This window comes from Medicago truncatula, chromosome 8, assembly GCF_003473485.1.
Source record: "Medicago truncatula cultivar Jemalong A17 chromosome 8, MtrunA17r5.0-ANR, whole genome shotgun sequence".
Classification (NCBI taxonomy): domain Eukaryota; kingdom Viridiplantae; phylum Streptophyta; class Magnoliopsida; order Fabales; family Fabaceae; genus Medicago; species Medicago truncatula.
The window spans coordinates 49149429-49170215 of NC_053049.1; the positions used below are offsets into that span (position 1 = coordinate 49149429).

The 20787-nt window shown below is 32.9% G+C and overlaps 3 protein-coding genes across 3 annotated transcripts; 2 read left to right on the top strand and 1 right to left on the bottom strand.

The window, feature by feature from the left end:
- Positions 1–9776: 9776 nt before the first annotated feature.
- On the top strand, positions 9777–12633 carry LOC11426508 (protein DETOXIFICATION 16). The gene is made up of 8 exons (XM_003631011.4): positions 9777–10251; positions 10507–11051; positions 11285–11371; positions 11470–11526; positions 11676–11914; positions 11995–12113; positions 12240–12326; positions 12435–12633. Exons 1-8 carry the CDS (start codon positions 10048–10050, stop codon positions 12537–12539), a joined length of 1443 nt encoding a protein of 480 aa, XP_003631059.1. The 5' UTR covers positions 9777–10047; the 3' UTR covers positions 12540–12633.
- A 154-nt stretch (positions 12634–12787) lies between these two features.
- LOC11426509 (protein PLASTID MOVEMENT IMPAIRED 1) lies at positions 12788–16157 on the top strand. Its single transcript, XM_003631012.4, has one exon. The coding sequence runs from the start codon at positions 13240–13242 to the stop codon at positions 15916–15918; it is 2679 nt and encodes an 892-aa protein (XP_003631060.3). The 5' UTR covers positions 12788–13239; the 3' UTR covers positions 15919–16157.
- Positions 16158–17432: 1275 nt separating this feature from the next.
- Positions 17433–19763, bottom strand: LOC11426510 (uncharacterized). The gene is made up of 5 exons (XM_003631013.4): positions 19552–19763; positions 19123–19305; positions 18974–19033; positions 17894–18267; positions 17433–17762 (listed from the first exon to the last, which is right to left on the bottom strand). Exons 1-4 carry the CDS (start codon positions 19717–19719, stop codon positions 17980–17982), a joined length of 699 nt encoding a protein of 232 aa, XP_003631061.1. The 5' UTR covers positions 19720–19763; the 3' UTR covers positions 17433–17762; positions 17894–17979.
- Positions 19764–20787: the final 1024 nt, after the last annotated feature.

Here is a 20787-nt window from a genome sequence, read left to right on the forward strand (position 1 = left end):
TAACGTAGCGAACAAAATACAGAAAGCCAAGGAAAAATTAACTAACAATCCAAATTTTAATTTTTTAATGAATTGGATAATTGTATTGTATGATTATCAAAATAAGGCACATTGACCCTCCTTTCACATTCGAAAAATGTAAAAATAAAATAAAATAAAAATAGGAATAACCTCAAATTAAAAGCAACGGAATCGTCGGCAGGTAGCTACCCTCGTCGTTTGGTAACAAAGAGTAAGACATTTTAACAATCAGAATAATAAATATTCTAATTTCTAATTTATGGTGGGGTGCATGATGAGGAATTGGAGTAACTAATAACTAATATATTCAGAGGCTTGGTATGATATGAGTGATTACTTGTTGTGCATATTATAATATTATATTATCATAAAATAATTAAATGTTGGATTTTAGACGTCATAGGTAGTTCAAAATTAAGCATTGTTGATTCTTGTAATGCAAGCCACCTCGTGTCCAGGCCCTTACCTTAACTAACAAGCACAGGATTACCCCACACACATGACACGCACGTGCGAATTCAAAATATTTAGTAACAAGCTGTAGTATGAGAATAGTCTAAACACTGATTTACTTACTCAACAAATCCTTGTGCAATGCATTATTACCATAGTCGACACCTAGTAGTTAAAAAGTCAATATTAGGTAGCAAATTGTGGGACTGGGATGGATATATAATGCGTGGCTAACGTCAACGGGTACCTTGTGTGCGACGCATGTTATGTTCGAGTTTATTTATATAATTGCAGTGCACCAACTAATGCGAAATTCTATGGTCCCGTGAAAAAAGAAAGAGACCGGTCTGTTTCTGTTTGTTTTGTTTAATTTGACAATATAGGTCCCTTAAATAATTATGAAATTTTAATTTGATCCCCTTATTAATTTTCGTCCCATTTTGGTCCTTTAAGTTACCTCCGTCCATCATTTAAATCCATTCTGTTAACTTTTGTGAAAAACTGTTAACATTCATCTTCCATTTCATCACCTTCATCGTAAAACCCAAAAAATTCATCATATCCATCACCAAACCCAGAAAAATTCATTCTTCATCACCTTGAATATCAAATCCAGAATAGAAAAGAAAAACTTAAATTAAACCAAAATTAACAAAATTTAAGCTCACAAATAAAAACAACAAATAACTATTTAACAACAAATAATAACAACAGACGCCATCCCCTTTTCCCAACCTCACACATCTCCTTGATTCCAGTAAGTGAAATTTCTCCCCAAATTAACTATTTACAATCATAGAAATTCAACCAATTACAATCACAATCATAGAAATTCTAACCTTTAAAACTTTTCCCCAAATTTTCAAACCCTAACCACAAGGATTTGCAATCGAAGAAATTCCACCAATCACAATCAACAATTAGAAGAATCAGTAAAGAGTTAAAGAATATGGCAATGAGTGGTTGTTTGATGGGATCTACGAATTGAAGAGATTTAGAGATGAAGATGAATTTTAAGGTTGTTCTTGGAAATATTGTTTGAAAAAATGGAGTAAAGATCCTTGTTATTGAACCTTTATCATTGAGTCATAAACTTATTTTGATTTCAATTTTTTTTTTTTTTTTTTTTTTTTTTTTTAATAAAAAAATCTACCAATTGCATCCCTCAAGAGACGACCACGACAAGCAAGCTGCTTATCATGACAGTTTGAGAACCATCACAATTTTATGTACAGTACTATTGTAAACTCGGTTTACATGAGTTATGTAAACTCAGTATACATACACTAACTAAACTCAATTTACGTAACTACTATAAACTCAATACAAGTAAACCTCTCAAATTATAATCTTAAACAACAAAAACTCGTGAACAGTTCCAAACACAATTGACAAAAAGATATCAGAAGAAAAAACATGAAAACTTATAAAATCATGAGTTTAGTTAATTTTTTTACATATTCCAAAAATAAAAAAGTAAAATATACTCTCTGACCTAAAATAAGATAAAAAAGTAAAATATACTCTCTGTCCTAAAATGAGAAATTGAATATATTATTTTCTGTATGGAGAAAAATATTGTTATAGATAGTACAATGTTTATATTTCTATACCTATAAATATATTTTGCTGAATATATAAGTATAGAGAAAAGAATAATGCCTGTAATTATTTTAACACTTGTTTTGGTTTTATCATATAATTCTTTCGTTTAATTACTTTTCTTCTATTTTTTTTTTTATATTTTATATACAAAAAACATGAGAAGTATACTTGTATAATCATTTTGTATAGTTTTATATTTGTTACTATTGTTCTTCTGGTATATTTGTTCAGACTCACAATTTTGTGTGTGTATCATTTAGGTACAATTTTTTATTTATATATGCGGACAGTTTTATAAATGTAATTTTTTATCAGGATTAAAAACATGGTTTTTATTTTATTCATGATGTTTATAGAATTTTCATTCAGATAAATCATGATAATTAAATTTAAAATTTCATCTAAAGTAAAAGAAATCACAAAAGAATAAAAATTACTTACTTTTAAATAAAGAAATTCAAGAAAAAAAATCAACGACTTTATAAAAATTGAGTAATTTTACAAATGAAGACAATGCTTTTATTTTATTCAAATAAAAAGTTTTGCAAATGAAGACAATATAATTGATGAGATTAATTTCCTAAAATATTAAAATTCCAATTTTTTTCAAGAAAATTTTGATATTCTTAAAATTTAAAGTTTCTATTTTCCAAAAGGTTAAATGCAATGGTACAAAGATGCTATGATCATCCACTAATCAACTTTAGTTGGTTTTTTGAGTGATAAAAAATGGTTTATAGTACCATATTTTTCAAATGCTTTAGTCGATGCGAGAAGAAAAGGTTGGGATATGGAGCATTTGTGTGCTTCTTGCTCATGGTTTTCTGTCTTTCTACAATGATTAAGCCTTACCTGGGTCTTATACATTATTGTGAGTGTTTTACTTTCTCTCTCTACTCATTTGCATTGATTAACCTTAGCTATTTCTATAATCCAAGATTAATTAAGTACAAGCATGCATGATGTTCTTTTTGTTTTTATTTTATAGTGCTTTGGCATGAAATGCAAATATATTCTGAATCTCAATAAGGTTATAGTAGAGCTAGTTCAAATCTGCTCCATAAGAAAAATAAAATTAAAGGCCAATCCTAGATGTTGATTGTACTGTGTGTTGAGGCAATGATTCTTATAACATGTGTTTGTTTATGTGATGATTCTTTGGCAAACTATTGTAAAAAGTATTTGGCCAAATACTACTTTTGGTCCTTTTAGTTTGATAGAATTCCCAAGTTAGTCCTTTAAGTTTCGAAAGTTTCAATTATGTCATTTTAGTTTAACAGAATTCCCAAATTAGTCCTTTAAGATTCAAAAATTTCAAATAAGTCATTTTAATTGATAAACTATTTCACCGTCACCGTTTCAAAGGTTTCAAATAGGTCATTTTAGTTTGAAATTTTTGAAACTTAAAGGACTAACTTGGAACTTGTCAAACTAAAAGGACCTAATTAAAACTTTCGAAACTTAAAGGACTAACTTGAAGATTTTGTCAAACTAAAAGGACTAAAAGTGGTATTTAGCCAAAGTATTTTCAATATTGGTTATAATAGAGTTGATGTAAAAAAATGAGAAATGATATTTGAATCCATTTTGGGACAATTTTTATAACAATTTTCTCTCATATTCATATTGTGCTCTTACTTCCTCACTCTATTGCTTTGTTTTTTTTTTTTCTTTCTCTCAAAGAGAAAATGCAAGATAACGCAACACTAACCTTTCCTCTCCCACAATATTAAAATGCAAGTTCTTCAATCATCAGAGATCCTTTATAGTTTATATGTAGGTTTAATCATTCTTTATATACCATTGGGGTCCAGCGCAAGTGGTTGATGCGCGGTATGTGTGAGTGTCAACGTAAACCGCAGGGTACCAAATTTGATTTGTATTGATAAAAGGAAATCATTATTTATTTTGCAGTTGAAATAAAAACAAGGAAAGTAGAGCAACAACATTGTGCTTCAGAGTTCATGGAAAATCCTCCAATGTTTACATTGTGTCACACAAAACAACTGAAAACATGTCATGGACTATAAGGCCCTATGCAAGAAGGGAGGATGCATATGCAATGAGACATGTAAGAAAATGGTCTGTCAAAGCTAGCCACCACCAAGTTCCACAGTGCACCGAAAATCACAGTATTCCAGCAGTAATATTCTCTACTGCAGGATACACTGGAAACCATTTCCATGAATTCAGTGACATTATCATTCCACTGTTCTTAAAAAATCAATATTCTTAAACACAACATCTAATTTAAACTAATGTGCTCATTACCTAATTTGATTGGTTTGAGTTTGCCGTAAATATTAATAAAAGTTTTGACTTAAACAAATAAAACTTAATTGGATTGTCCAACTCGACCCGTGAATACCCCTATCGAGAAAATCTTACCTAGATACAAACACAAATAAAATTATTTAAACACACACACAACAAAAAAGAAAATTAAATGTTAAATAAATTAGTCACATCATTCAATATTATTTAACCAATTTTTTTTTCTTTTTTTTTTTTATAAAAAGACATTTATGTGAGTGTGCCTAGGCTTTTTACATTTGTGTTTGTCCTTATATAAGTATTTCTCTACCCCTCCCCTAAGTTATTAAATGGACAAACTCAAGTTCCATTCTAATTTTCTTTGACCAAGATTCTGAATCTGAAATATCTGAAGAAGCCGGCCTCACTCCAAGCCTTTCGTGCCTAACCAGATTCTTACAAAATCAATAAACATTTTAAACTAAAATTGATTGTAAAATAATTAAAACCATTACATTCCTCTTCACCAAATTCAGAAGTTATTTGACATAAACTACATAATATTTGTAGAAAATTGCATGTAGCATTTGTCAAATCTTTTCTGTTTAACCAAATAATATGGGTTTCATGCAACTTGTTTTTTTTTTGAGAGAGCTTCATGCAACTTCTGAAGCGTCAACCTCTTAGTATATTCTTTCTCAGCAGACCCTACGATATTGAAAAGAAGGAACAAAAACAAAAGCATGGATGTCATTAATCGAACAAATTAAATTAATTTTACTCTTCAAAAATGTTAAATGTTTTTTTTTGTTGGACAAATGTTAATTGTTTTTATTTACTAAAAATGTTAAATAATAACTACTTTTTTTTGTTTCATATTTAGAATATTAATAAATTTTTTGCTAGTATTTAGAATACTAATGAAGTATAATTACTATTTTTCTTTAACAATACATTTTTTTGAGGGGTTGTTTAACAATACATTTATGATTTATTGTATCGCAATTTAAATAATTACTTCATTTACTACTTTGTTAATAAGAATATTTTAGTCTTGTTCTAAAAAAAAGAATATTTTAGTCTTGACAAAAAAATAAATTATATTTTAGTCCATAAATATCGTTTTACCATAAAAATTCATTAGTATATTCAGTCATTTCCCTTAAAAAATATACATAACTTTAAACAACCCTTTTTTACAAAAAAATAAATAAAAACCTACTTCAAACAACGCTTAAGAAGTAGGAGTAAGAAATGGTGCCATAGTTGTACCCAAAACAAATAAAAATAAAAATAAATGGTGCCATATTTTTTGTCTCTTTGACAAACGGGAGGTTAAAATTGAAACGAATGGTTACTTGAACAAATTTGAGACAAATTTATGATATGTGATTAAAATTGAAACGAATGGTTAGTTGAACCACCAATGCACATGCCTTTACGTACCAGCCGGATTAATCGTTCATCTTGGGTGGATTGAAAACTGGTGCAAAAGAAAAAAATAAAAAAATAAAAAAATCACATACTTCACCTCTCAAAAAGTCTATTATATAATTAAATAAAATAAATTTTAATACAAAAGTAAGGCTATCAGCGTTAGTCAATTAAAGGCAGGCCAAATATTTTTCTTAAAAAAACCTTAACACAAATTAGACTTTTAAACAAGTTATAGGTCGATCCACACTTTTAAAAGATTAAGTGGTGATTAAAATAAAGTTTTTCAAGGGTAAAAGGCCAAATTCAAAATTTAATTTTTTCAACTAGATATGCCTTATTTAAACAGGGCTTAAACTCACTTTTTACCCTCTAAGTTTGCAAAAGTTGCAATTTTTGCCCCCTATTAAAAAAAATGGCAAAAGCTACCCCCATGTTTTCCCCCTTTTGCAAAACGTCGATTTTGACCGAGTCAACCATATGTGGCATGCCACCTGGGTATTTTTTATTTTTTTTAATCCATAAATTCCACATGTATAATTAAAGAAATAAAAAAAATTAAAAATTAAAATTAAGAAGAGAGGGCACGTGAGTGAATGAACATAACATCATTGTTGTTTCTTTTGTCCATAATGCTGGAAAGAATGCATTTTGCAAAAAAAAATCTCCCAATTCTTTCTTCCTCTTCCTTCTTTCCTAACCAAGACTTGCAAATTATTAAAATTATCAACACTGAGAAGCAATCCATGGAAAAAGGTAGCAGTTCATCATCGGCAACTGTCACAAGAAGTGTAACTTCTGGAAAACAAACTGAAAACAATAGATTTAAATTCCGGCGCGGTGGGGATGTTTTCCGGTGCGGTGGTCGTCGGAGAAATGTCATCCAAACATGATTTTTTGTGGGTTTTGTAGGGAATACGAAGGAGAGTACTTTTATTGTGGCAATTTGTTGAAAAACGTTTTGTGGTGGTCTAGATCTAACAATGAAGGCGGTGGTTTGAAAACTCAAAATATCTCCAATCCAAAAATAAATTTATGATGAGATAGAGAAGGAAGGGTGAATAAATATTATGTATTTTGTTTGACAAAGGATGGTTGGAAGCACCACGTTGGGTGGCCGGAAAAAGGGAAGCGGGAGGCGGCAATTAGGAAAGAAGGAAGAGGAAGAAAGAATTGGGAGGAAAAGAAAGAAGAGAGAGCATAGAGATTAGAGACTCTCTCACTCACGTGCGTCTCCGTTTTTTTTCTTTTTTTCTTTTTTTTTTTAATTCAAAAGATACACACGTGACAATTTTAATATTTTTTAATTAAAAATTTTACACATGTGGCATGCCACATATGGTTGACTCGGTCAAAATCGACGTTTTGCAAAAGGGGGAAAACATGGGGGTAGCTTTTGTCATTTTTTTTAATAGGGGGTCAAAATTGCAACTTTTACAAACTTAGGGGGTAAAAAGTGAGTTTAAGCCTTTAAACAAAGTTATGTTCGATCCTGCTTATTCTCACCTTACTTCTTTTTTCGTACTTTAATAACATGCCTCACCGTCTAAATGGAACTTAATGCAACTCTTTAAATTCCTTTTTTTTTACCTCAAAAGATTGTTTTGATCTCAACAACTCTTTAAATTTACCTCAAAGATTATCAAGATTATTTGTATGTAGTATGCCAAAAAAGTATAAGAGTTGTTGAGGAGTTCTTCAACTTCAAAAGATTAAAATTAAAAGGGTTAATTATGTTTCAGGTCCCTATAAATACGTGTGCTTCCAATATTAGTCCCTTCCTAAATTTTATTAAATTTTTGGTCCCCAACGTTTTTCGGTCGTTAGTAAGATTGATCCTTACCGTCACATTTGTGCTGACTAGACAAATGGATGAAGCCACATAGACACCACATGGGTGGAAAAACAACAACTACATTTTTTATATTTATTTCATTTTATTAATTAAAATATTAAAGCAAATAATTTTTTTTAAAAAAAAAAACTAATTCACTTTAATCCCTTTCTCCCTCATGTTCAGCCACCATTCCCACTTCTTCTATCTCATCCTATTCCTCTGCGTCTCAATTTCTTTTTCCAGGTTTTAACAATCAACATCCAAAATTGAAAACCCACACCCTCAACAAATCTTCTTCTCTCCGTCACCTCTTCTCCACCTCAAACACCATCGTCGAAGGCTAAACGATACTCTCCTCTTATTCTCTCCACCACCTCATTCTTGACGGTGACGCTTCCCTAACCTTTTCTTGTGAACGCATCGTAGTTTCCATGACCTTCATTTCTTTTACAAGAATCAAAACGTCTGTTGATTTGGAGATGATGAAATATAGATGGATTTAGTCATTTGTGTTTTTTTTTGGCTTAATTGCACTTTTGGACCCCTATCTTTCCAAAAGTTGCGGTTATGACCCCCTAACTAATTTAAATACAAAACATTTGTATTTAAATTAGTTAGGGGGCCATAATCGCAACTTTTGGAAAGATAGGGGTCCAAAAGGGCAATTAAACCTTTTTTTATTTTTTTTTTATTTTTTTAAGATGAACCTGATTGAACGGAAAAGATAAGTTCCATTCAGGTTAGGTTTCGGAGAGCAGCAGTAGGTTCTTGTTCTTGAACGGATCTACGGTGAGGGTTTTTGTAATACATTGAGTTGAGGCAGATTTTGGGATTCCTGATTTTTGTGAAATTTTGCAGATTGAAAGTTTAATTTTGAGAAAGGGAGAGATTGATCCACAAACAGATAAAGAAATGGGAGAAAGGGGGTGATGGGGCGGATGAGAATTTGAGGGAAAGGGTAGAATTAGGGTTCATGAAAATTTTCTCCTTTTATTTTAGTTTTGTTTAGTTTTGAATAGTATGTTTGTTGAGAGAAATTATAGGTTTCTACTTTGTTGAAAAATTTCTGCAAATTTAGTTGTCTAGGTTGAAGGGTGCTTGAAGAAGGAAGATGAAGATTGATGTGCAGCTGGGAGTTGGTGAATTTATTAAATATTTAATACAAAATTATGTTAACTAATTAAATGAAATATTTATTTATAATAATAAATTAAAAAATATTGAGGAAGTTGACATTGGAAAGCCAGGTAAGATCCAACGAATTAATGAGGATGAGGTGGCTCGAACATGTGGCATCTCTGTTAACCTAGTCATATGAAAACTAACGGTAAGGACCAATTTTGCAAACGGTGAAAACGTTGAGGACTAAAAATATAATAAAATTTAAATAGGGATCAATGTTAGAAGGTCGCATATTTACGGGAACTTCAAACATATTTAACCCAAATTAAAAATATAAAATTATATAGCAATATTGAAAAACTAATACTTATTATTTTTTTAACTCATCTAATATGTATTGTTGACAAGTTTATTATTAGCAACCAAATTAATTACATTCTTTTGTACAACGTATTACATAAATAAATCCTATATTCCCCTAAAAAAAATCCTATACTAAAAGACAGAGGGGGATTTTAACCATAAAAAAATGGAGAGAATAGAGAGAGAAAAGTGTTAAGAATCATGATCGTGTCTAACAGAAAATAATAATAATAAAAAGGAGAATTAGTGTCTCTTATTGTATAATTGATTGATGATAGTACGAAGAAGAAGCTACAACGATTCCAAAGTAATTAAGAATATTAAGTTTATGTCCTTCGGCTACAATTGTAAAAAGATGAATATTCGCTTGACAAAAAAAAAAAAAAAGAATATTAGTGTCCCTTATTAGTAACTCTAATCAATATTTATTTAAGTATACTAAGAAAGAAAAAATGAAAAGGGTATCAAAAATCATTGCAAGCATAACTAGATAGGAAGGGATTTCAATGTATTTTTCTATTATTTCTTATCGGCTACTCTTTGGAGTGTGGTACACAGCCACCTTTGTAAAACGGTCGATAAAAAACACATGAAAAATAGGAAGAATCGAATCGGCGTTGTATTTAATTAATTAATGCTAACTAACTTGATATATATGTTAACCGATAAAAACTGACACACAAAAGAGTTAATTATGTTAAAGACAAGAAAACTCTTGAAAAATGAGAAAAGCTGCATGAGTGACAAGAAGATATCATGCATTTGTACAACACATACATACAATTGACAAAAAAATTTGCGGAGGTTCGGTTGTGACGAATGCATTATTCATTGTGGTCACTGCTTTCTTTGTACTCTTCTTCTTCTTTCTATGACTTATACCGTTAAATATCGGGTTTCCGGTGACATTTAACAAAATCTGTATAAGGTAGGAACTTGAGTGATTACAGAAAATATCAATGATGAGAAGTGAGAGACAAGAGTTAGTGATAGCAGAATTGAAGAGACAACTATGGTTAGCAGTTCCTCTGTCCTCTGTTGGAATCTTACAATACATTCTACAAACAATTTCTATTATGTTTGTTGGACATCTTGGTACTCTCCCACTTTCTGGTGCTTCCATGGCCACTTCCTTTGCATCTGTTACTGGCTTCACATTACTGGTATATACAATTATTTCATTCTTTTCCACCTTCTATATTATATATTTTTCTTTGCATGTAATTTAACATACTTGTAAGCCTCAGAAAATTAAAACATACTCTCTAATCATGTGCTGGACTGAATTATAATAATAAAATTGTAACTCGTTTTTTTAATATGCACAATTCAGTCCAAATTTGTTTATATGCCAATTCAGAGGGAGGATTATATAGTAATCATTGCATTTATATTATATGCATAAATGTTTTGATCAGATGGGAATTACTAGTGCACTGGACACATTTTGTGGTCAATCAAATGGAGCAGAACAGTACCATATGCTTGGAATACACATGCAAAGAGCCATGATTGTGGTTTCAATTGTGAGTGTATTCCTTGCCATCATATGGGCAAATACAAAACAAATTTTAGTTGTTATGCATCAGGACAAAGCCATATCCAAGGAAGCTGGTTCATACGCGTTGTTTCTGATACCGAGTTTGTTCGCATATGGTCCTCTCCAGTGCATTCTCAAGTTCTTGCAAACACAAAACATTGTCCTCCCAATGGTGATAACTTCTGGGATTGCAGCTTTGCTTCATACCCTTTTGTGTTGGCTTTTGGTTTTTGAATTTAAGCTTGGAAGTAAAGGGGCAGCTATATCCAATTCTATATGTTATTGGGTCAATGTGTTGTTGATTTCACTCTATGTAAAATTTTCTTCTACTTGTAAACAAACATGGACAGGGTTTTCAAAGAGAGCTCTGCAGGATCTCTTTGTTTTCCTTAGACTTGCTATACCTTCAGCTCTCATGGTCTGGTAATAACTTCTTTGAACTGCCAAACAATAGTATAATTTGGGAAAAATTGCATCTGACGTCCTTTAAGTTATATGTTTGTACTGCATTTGTCTTTTAAGGACGGGCCACATAACTTAAAAGATCAATATGATACAAACACATCATTTAAAGGATAGTAAATGCAACTTTGCCTATAAATTTACACAAAACTAGATTTTTCAGAGTTCTTTTGATGCTGGATATTTTGTGACAGCTTGAAAGTGTGGACTTTTGAATTGATGGTTCTCATGTCTGGTCTTCTTCCTAATCCAGTAATAGAAACTTCAGTGCTTTCAATATGGTTAGTAATATATCTCAAGCTCAAATATTGACAACATTCTTCAATGCACATTAAAGTGTCTAATTGTGGATGTAAAACTAAAAATCATTTATTTGCAGCCTTAATACATTTGGTCTAGCTTGGATGATCCCTTTTGGGTGCAGTTGTGCTGTCAGGTATTTTACAGTCACTTGCTGGAATTATTTTTCCTTTTTTAATTACATACTTGAGCTTATTTATCTCTGAAAGTTAATAAAAATCAAAAGCACACTGCAATGCAAATGTTGTGTAGTTTAATATTAGTTTTGATGGATTTGTTTGATAGCATACGGGTGTCGAATGAACTGGGAGGTGGAAATCCAAATGGTGCAAGTCTAGCAGTTCGTGTGGCGTTATCGATATCCTTCATTGCAGCCTTATTTATGGTTTTAAGTATGATTCTAGCCAGGAAAGTGTGGGGGCATCTTTACAGTGATGACAAACAAGTCATCAGATATGTGTCAGCTATGATGCCAATTTTGGCTATCTCCAGTTTCTTAGATGCCATCCAAAGTACACTTTCAGGTATGTATGTCTCTCTTTGATCTTATTATCTGTAGAATATTGTACCAACGGCTTACACGGTCATGGTTTGGATGATGCAGGTGTTCTTGCAGGATGCGGGTGGCAGAAGATCGGTGCCTATGTGAATCTTGGTTCATTTTATGTTGTAGGTGTACCATGTGCTGTTGTATTAGCCTTTTTTGTACACATGCATGCCATGGTAAAGTAAAGATTGTATTCTAAATATAGCGATAAAAATGTCATACCTTATCTATCTGTATTGTGTTTTGTTTTTATTCTCTTGCCATTACTTTACTGACTTGTACTCCTTTCTGTCAAATAATAGGGACTGTGGTTAGGGATCATCTCTGCATTTATTGTGCAAACTTCACTTTACATAATTTTTACCATTCGTTCTAACTGGGAGGAAGAAGTAAGCAAATTCAGAATAATTTAATATTCATTAATGTGCTTGTTTTTGTTTGATATTGCATTTAGTTTGCTAATTTACTTACACAACTCTTGTTATTTTATTTATTAGGCAAAGAAAGCTCAAAGCAGAGTAGAGCGCTCAACCACCACCCCAAATACTACTACCCTCAGAGACAGCATTTCACCATCTCAAAAACTTGAACAAATTCCCTAATCAATTTATTGTATGGTTTATTATTGGTTTTGTTGTGTTGAATCATAGCAAAACCTTCCACCATGCACCTTAATAAAAGTAGTGTCCTTAGGAATTGTGTTTTGTTAAGTACTAGTTCACTGGATTGGTTTTGTCTGAACAATTTCAAAATTCAAGCAGTTGGACTTTTACAAAATTAAGCAAATTAATTCTGGAATTTAAATTTTTCTTATTATACAATACATACATATTGAGAAGACAAAGAAAGAATTTAATTGAGTATATTAAAGAAAAGTACAGTAAGCATTTAAATCATGTAAAGAGCAAAGTCTGTCAATAAATTCCTTTTGCAAATAACTATAACTGTTGAAATAACCTTATCCACTGCTATGTACTTTTGGCTTCTTCTTTTTCTCCCAAACAGAACACACTTTCCTCAACATACAAACCAATTTGAGGAGAGGAAGGGTAGTTTCACTTAATCAGCATCTTCTGTCTTTGAAACATACCAATCAGTGCAAGTGCAAACAATTGACATTAACTTCCCTGGGACCCATTTGTCTACTCAGACATCAACCTATCCATTTCCAAATTTGTCTTACTCAACCAAAGAAATATGCAATGTCACCATTCATCTTCTATCCTCCACAAATCCAATTAATATTTTTTTTTTCTTGGTTCAGAAACAGCCTTTAAAAATTGCCACACCAAACCATGTGATATGAGCATCTTATCCTCTCACTCTCCATTCATTACAGCAACATCATCTTCATTCAATATACCAATGGCAGATGCCAAGAACAATCCCAATGCTCAGATTCTTGAAGAACTAGAGGCTCTGAGTGAAACCCTCTACAAATCACACACATCCACCACAGCTCGAAGAACAGCTTCCCTTGTTTTGCCACGAACAACTCCTGTTCCATCCATTGAAGATCACAATGACAATCACGCGACTGAAGTTTATAGTGAAAGCAGTAACAAACCTCGATCCCGTCGCATGTCCTTGTCCCCATGGCGATCAAGACCAAAGCTTGAGGATGGAATTTCCAAGACAGAAACCAAAGAGGTGGTGGTTAACACATCAACAACTAACTTGGGAGAGAATGAGAAGAAAGGGATTTGGAAGTGGAAACCGATGCGTGCACTTTCACATATTGGAATGCAGAAACTAAGCTGTTTGTTTTCTGTTGAAGTGGTAGCTGCTCAAGACCTTCCTTCTTCCATGAACGGACTAAGGCTAGCCGTTTGCGTTAGGAAGAAGGAAACAAAGGATGGAGCTGTTAAGACAATGCCATCACGTGTTTCACAAGGAGCTGCTGATTTCGAAGAGACACTTTTCATCAAGTGCCATGCTTATTATACCAACAACAATCATGAGAAGAAGTTTGAGCCACGTCCCTTTTCAATTTACCTTTTTGCTGTTGATGCTCAAGAGCTGGATTTTGGAAGAAGCTATGTGGATTTGAGCGAGTTGATTCGAGAGTCCGTTGAGAAAAGCCAACAAGGTGCACGGGTTAGGCAGTGGGATACAAGCTTCAAGTTATCTGGAAAGGCGAAAGGAGGAGAACTTGTTGTGAAACTTGGTTTTCAGATTGTGGAGAAAGATGGAGGAGTTGATATATACAATAATACAAATAACAATAGCCCAATGCAGAATTCTAAGTCCAGCAAGTTGAGTAGTTTGTCATCTTCTTTCGCACGCAAACAATCCAAATCATCCTTCAGTGTGCCTAGTCCTAGAATGACAAGCAGAAACGACGCGTGGACTCCTTCACATTCACATGAAGGTGGCAGTGCCATTCAAGGAATGGACGATTTGAATCTTGATGACCCGAATCCAGTTCACGATTCCTCTTCTTCTGTCCAGAAAGTTGATGACCACATAGAACAAGTGGAGGATTTTGATCTTCCGGATTTTGAGGTAGTTGATAAAGGGATTGAGGTTCAAGAGAAGGAAGAAGATGAAGGTGAGGAATCTGATAAAACCATAGAAGAGAAACCGGTTGCAGATGAGGTAGTGAAGGAAGTAGTGCATGATCATGTGCACCATGCTAGACTGTCTGAGCTTGATTCAATTGCTCAACAAATAAAAGCTCTTGAGTCTATGATGGGAGATGATGGAATTAATAATTCAATGAAAATAGAGGAAGAGACGGAATCATTGGATGCAGATGAAGAAACTGTAACTAGGGAGTTTCTTCAGATGCTTGAGGAGGATCAAGACAGCAAAGGATACTTATTCAACCAACCTGAAATTCCACCTTTACAGCTTGAAGGGCACGATGATTCTCCGGAAGATGGAGGAGAATCCGAAGTATATCTTTCTGACCTCGGTAAAGGCTTGGGTTGTGTGGTTCAAACAAGAGATGGCGGATACTTGGCTTCCATGAATCCTTTGGATGTTGTTGTGGCTAGAAAAGATACCCCTAAGCTAGCAATGCAGATGTCAAAGCCTTTTGTGTTGGCATCACATGAATCCGTAAGTGGGTTTGACTTGTTTCAGAAATTGGCTGGCATTGGTCTTGATGAACTTGGCTGTCAAATTTTATCCTCCTTGATGCCGATAGATGAATTGATCGGAAAAACTGCAGAGCAGATTGCTTTTGAAGGCATCGCGTCAGCCGTCATACAAGGTAGGAACAAGGAAGGAGCAAGTTCCAGCGCTGCCCGCATAGTTTCTGCATTGAAAAGCATGTCAAACATTATCAGTTCAGGAAGGAGAGAACGAATATCAACAGGACTTTGGAATGTTGACGAAAATCCAGTTACTTCAGAGAAGCTTCTTGCTATATCAATGCAAAAGATTGAATCCATGGCAGTTGAGGCATTGAAAATTCAAGCTGATGTGGCCGAAGAAGAAGCTCCATTCGATGTTTCTGCACTCAGCTCAAAGAAAGGGGAAAGTGGGAAAGATCTTTTGGCTTCTGCTATTCCACTTGAGGATTGGATTAGAGACCAAAGCTTAAGCTACAACAAAGGTACTGCACCTGCAAGTTCTAATGGTGAACCTGAAAGAGTCACGCTGATATTGGTTGTCCAACTGCGGGATCCAATGAGACGATATGAAGAAGTTGGAGGACCTACGATGGTGCTTATTCATGCAACACGTGCTGGCACGAAGGGGGCTAAGGAGGAGGAGAGGAGGTTCAAAGTAACAAGCATGCATGTGGGTGGTTTCAAAGTTAGGAGTTTCACAAATAAGAATGCATGGGACAATGAGAAGCAAAGACTAACTGCAATGCAATGGTTAGTTGCATATGGGTTGGGAAAAGCAGGGAAGAAAGGGAAGAAGACATTGACAAAGGGACAAGACCTGCTATGGAGTATTTCGTCACGGATTGTGGCTGATATGTGGCTCAAAACCATGAGAAATCCCGATGTCAAGCTTGTAAAGTGATGAGTTATGCCAAGGAAACAGTCTTGCATTCATGTATCATAAAAAGTTTCATTCATGTGTCATAGAAAGTTCAATAAAATAGGGTCTGAGACTGAGTGACCCTATTTGATTATTTTCATTTTGATATTTCTTTCTTTTTCTTTATGCCCCTTTTTGTGTTTTTACAACCTGTTGGTTCATATTTGTTGATCTGGTTCGATTATATATAGATATAAAAGTGTGTACTTTTGCATTGTCTATGCATCCATGGGATATAGAACAAAAAGAATAAAGATATTTATCTAGTCCTGGACATAGCTATCACTTTAAATTGAAGGCTTAAGAATACAGAGAAATTCCTTGTACTGCCTACCCCAAGATAAGAACCAGCTCAAATGCACATAACAACATAACTATGTATCCATTGACTTGCTTCATGATATTTGATCAACATAACAAAAATATGGCAGCAAAACTTCACAAGATGCAACAAACCAGAAACCATGATTCATCAGTTATAAAATAAGGAAAATGCTGACAAGTAACCTTAGGGCATTGTTTAAGGATTCAAAAGAGGTAACTTTTGTATAGAAAATTGTGAATTTATTACTTTAACAAATGTTGATCATAAAATAAAATAAATTTGCTACATTCATCATAGATGCAACTGACATACCATCATATTGTTGATCATAGACTTCATTCTAGATTTCCTTTTTCACTCCTCTTGATACAAATCTATTCTGAATGTATCAAGATACAAAGAAACATTTTGAAAGACTAAAAATAAGCCGAATCAATACATCTTTTTCTTCATTGGCTTATAGAGTTGCATCATTATTTTAAGCCATTGGATTTTACTTGTGAAAACAAATAAGGATTGTCTTAAAATTTTGGGTTGGGCCTAACTCAACCTTACAAAACCGGCTTGAAAGGTGAGGATTACCTCCACTTATAAGCATAAGCTCATGCCATCACTCATTCAATGCGGGACTCTTAACACCCCTCACACCTAGGAATGTACATCAAGAGCATGACCCGAGTGGCCTGATAGCAAGTGGCCGAATAAATCTTGGATAGACTCTAATCCCATCTTAAAGTTTTGGGTTGGGCCTAACACAACCTTACAAAACCGGCTTGTAAGGTGAGGATTGCCCCGACTTATAAACATATGTTCATATCATCTCTCATCCAATGGGGGACTCTTAGCAGATTTAAAGAATACCAGTCGACTATTTTTCTACATTTTTTTAGTACGTGTTATTTTATGACGTCCCTCAAGTTTTATGAAAAAATCATCATCATCTGTAACATTGTATGAAAATAAATAGTAGACAAAATTAAACCCAAAAATAAAATAATTTCAATGAAAATGTTAATATGAATAAGCAATCACACTTGCAAGATCGGACTAAAAATGAAAGTATTAAACAGAAAGTTGCAGTAACATCCATTATAGACGAAATTCATTCCAACAAATGTGTGGAAAAGACCGTCGTAAGTATTGGTAAGAGAGTAGATAAAAAAGGAAGAAAGAAGAGAAAAGTACTAATCAAATCATTCAGAGATATTTGGATTCAGACTGTTTATATTGACACGTCATTCATAATAAGATACCACAGTAAAGATGTTATGACATTATTGAATAATAACACATTATGATACTGTTTGATCTATGCAGCTAACTTCACCTAATGAGGGAGAAAGTTTGGCATGTCATTGTTGTCCATTTCAGCCAGCAACAAATCCAAAACCTAGTACTCAATATGTAACTAACTGAACCTGATGGAGAATTGTTCTTTTTCTTCGTCTTCTTATAGTACTTTTTGAATCCTATTTTCTCACAAATGGCCGGGCCCGAATTTCTACAGCAGGGGCATAGCATCATGAAAATATCATGAAATGAAAACTTCAATTTAAAGTATCTATATACATTTCAGTTTTTGGATTGTATGTATTATAAAACAAAAAAGTACACATATAAAAAGTAACTCACCTGAATGAACTTCAACTGTTTCAAACCATATATGTGAATATTTCTTTCCAATAAGTCAGAAACTCAGAGAAAGACACTCAAAAGAATCAAATATCAACCTGACGACACCGACACCAAAATGCAGTGCCTCCACTTCGGCCTCGAGCAACAGCTATTTCCTCATCAACATAAAACCAGATAAAAAATGGATCCTTTGTACTTGGTTCCCTGTCTTCCTTTTGTCCAAGGCTGATTTGTAGAGGTTTTAAAGGTCCAACTTTTATTCGAAGGTTCTCAAAAATGAAAGACAGTATTCTGTTTTTCCACGACAGTCTGCCTTCAAATGTTAATTGTCCGATAGGTCCAAGAAATACACCGTTTTCGATCCTTTTTGCCTAACAATTTATCAACATAAAGTCTAACTTAGACAGAAGAAATCCAAAAAAAAAAAAAAAATACCCTAGTTTTTTTCTAAAGATAACTTAGCCATAGTTTGATGATTTGGCATATGCAACATTTACAAGGAATAAAACAAAGAACAGCAATACAACATTGCTTGCATAAGAAGAGTTAAGAAGGCAATGAAGAATCTTTTATAGAGGCCTTATCACTCATAGATAAAAACATTCCACAATGGCCATTCCAGATAACATTGTGATTTACCACCAGGGTTTAGCACAAGTGGTCGGTGGCTTGGTGTGCAGGGTGCGTGGGTGTTGTTAACCCCGACGTACAGAGTTTGATTCAAAGGATAAAAAAAGATAATATTGTGGTTTCCCCAATTTCATATAAGTGGCTGGGAAACAACAGCGCAGCCTAAAATCCTCACAACCTCATAAAAGTAGCACCATCACAATATCCAATGCAAAATTAATAGTTCTATCTCTCTTGTCCTCAATATAAGTAAAAATTATATTTAAAAAAAAAAAAAAAAAAAAAAAAATTAGATCTCAAACTGAGAATGTAGTTCAAAACTCAACAACACAAAAAGGTGAAAGCTTCTAATTATGCAAATGAAGGGCTCTATTAATTTTTCCACTATAAATGGACTCTAATGTATCTAGAACGAAATATAGATAGTATGATAAGAAAGAGACTTACAGCAGCATCAAATCTCTGAACAGCTGTGAGAGGAAAATATCCACCACCATCTAATTTTTTCTAAAATTGATCACAAAATTATAGTAAGTATAAACTGCTAAACATAGTTTAAACCAGAATCATACGAAATAAGAGAAATATGTTATAACCTTAGCAGTAAAAATAAGCATCCAGGTTCTCCCAGGGGATTCCTTTCCTCCAAGAGTGTCAAGAAAAGCAGAAGGATCAATTTTTGCTTTCTCAATGAGAGAAAGTGCTGAAAGAATCTCTTCTGCCGGTACCTTTCTTGTCTTAGCTGCATTTTTAAGCAGTTTCACACATTCCTCTACTTCCTAAGTAAAGATAGAAGTTAAAAATTAAATTAAGTCATTTTTGGATAAACAGACTGCTTATGATGTAAGTTTTTATGCACAAGTTATTTCTATAAAAAAAAGATAAAATAAAATAGAAGTATTTTTATATAAGCAATAAGTTGTTCCATAATATATCTTGAAGAGCTTATGGAGATGTTATAAGTTGGTTCCAAATTGAAATAAATGGAAAGGTAAAGAACATAAATAAGCATAGCAATAGCATACCCTTTTGGGATTGTTGTCCTGAACAACAACAAGTGGGGTTTTTTGAATGTCATCAAAGGTAGCTCTTGTTCTTATTCTTGTTCTGAGAGGCTTTGATGGTTTAAAAGATGAAGAGATGTGCAACACATGAATTGGTGATGTGTGCATACAGTAGTAGTTCATTGCCATTTGCAAATGTAGCTGATGATACTAAAACTAACTAAAGTCTTTCATATTTCTTTTTTTTGTTTGTGTTTCACTGTTCAGTATTTATGATTATGTGGTCCTCATATTTCTATCATCACTATATTAATTTAATTAATTAATTGACAATGCACAGCATAGCCAATCACATATTTACAACTAATATAAACTCTTAAAACAAGGGAGGAGGATGCTCATGCAAGAAACCATTCAGAAACATTTGCTTCCTCAAATACACAAATAATTTTATAAATAACCAAATGATACTCCCTCTCTTTCAAATTAGGTGTCATCTTTTATAATATTGTCTATTTTACAATATCAATATAACATTTACTATTCTTTTCCATTAATGTACCATTATTTATTGCATTTAAATCATCTATAACTACTCTACTAATTATAATTAATAATAATATTTTAATAAATAAAACATATTTTACTATTGAAATCAACAACATTAATCATTTCTTTAATACCCATAAAACTTAAATGGAACACATAATATAAAAAAAGATGGAGTAACTATTTTATGTGTGCGTGTCTAAATGCATTTTATTTATGGTTATGCTCATAAGTAATTTATTTTATTTTATTTTATTTTATTTATTGTTGTTCGACCTGATATTTTTTTAAGAACAAGTCGCAAGCATTTGGACTTTTGATTTGGACACGAATTGACACATACACAATTGAAGGAAGAAAAAAAAAAGACTATTTTTTAAATAAATAATTAAAGGAAATATATTTGTGTGTGCCCAAATGCTTGGGACCATAGAAATATTTATTTCGATGGTTGAATTCTTATCATTCATCAATAGCGTTGTTATTCAACAATTACAACTTCAGTTTATCAGGTCATTTCTAAAGATCGCATGTCTATTATTATATTTTATCTTGAAATTCTAAAAGTTTTCGACCTATTAACCAAACCATTTCAAGGTAACAACAATGCCTTCAGGACTAATGCCTTCAGAACTAACAATGAAACTCTACCTCAAAAGTGTTTTCGGATGAACCCATAAATCAATCTCCAGTTTCATAGATTTAGAA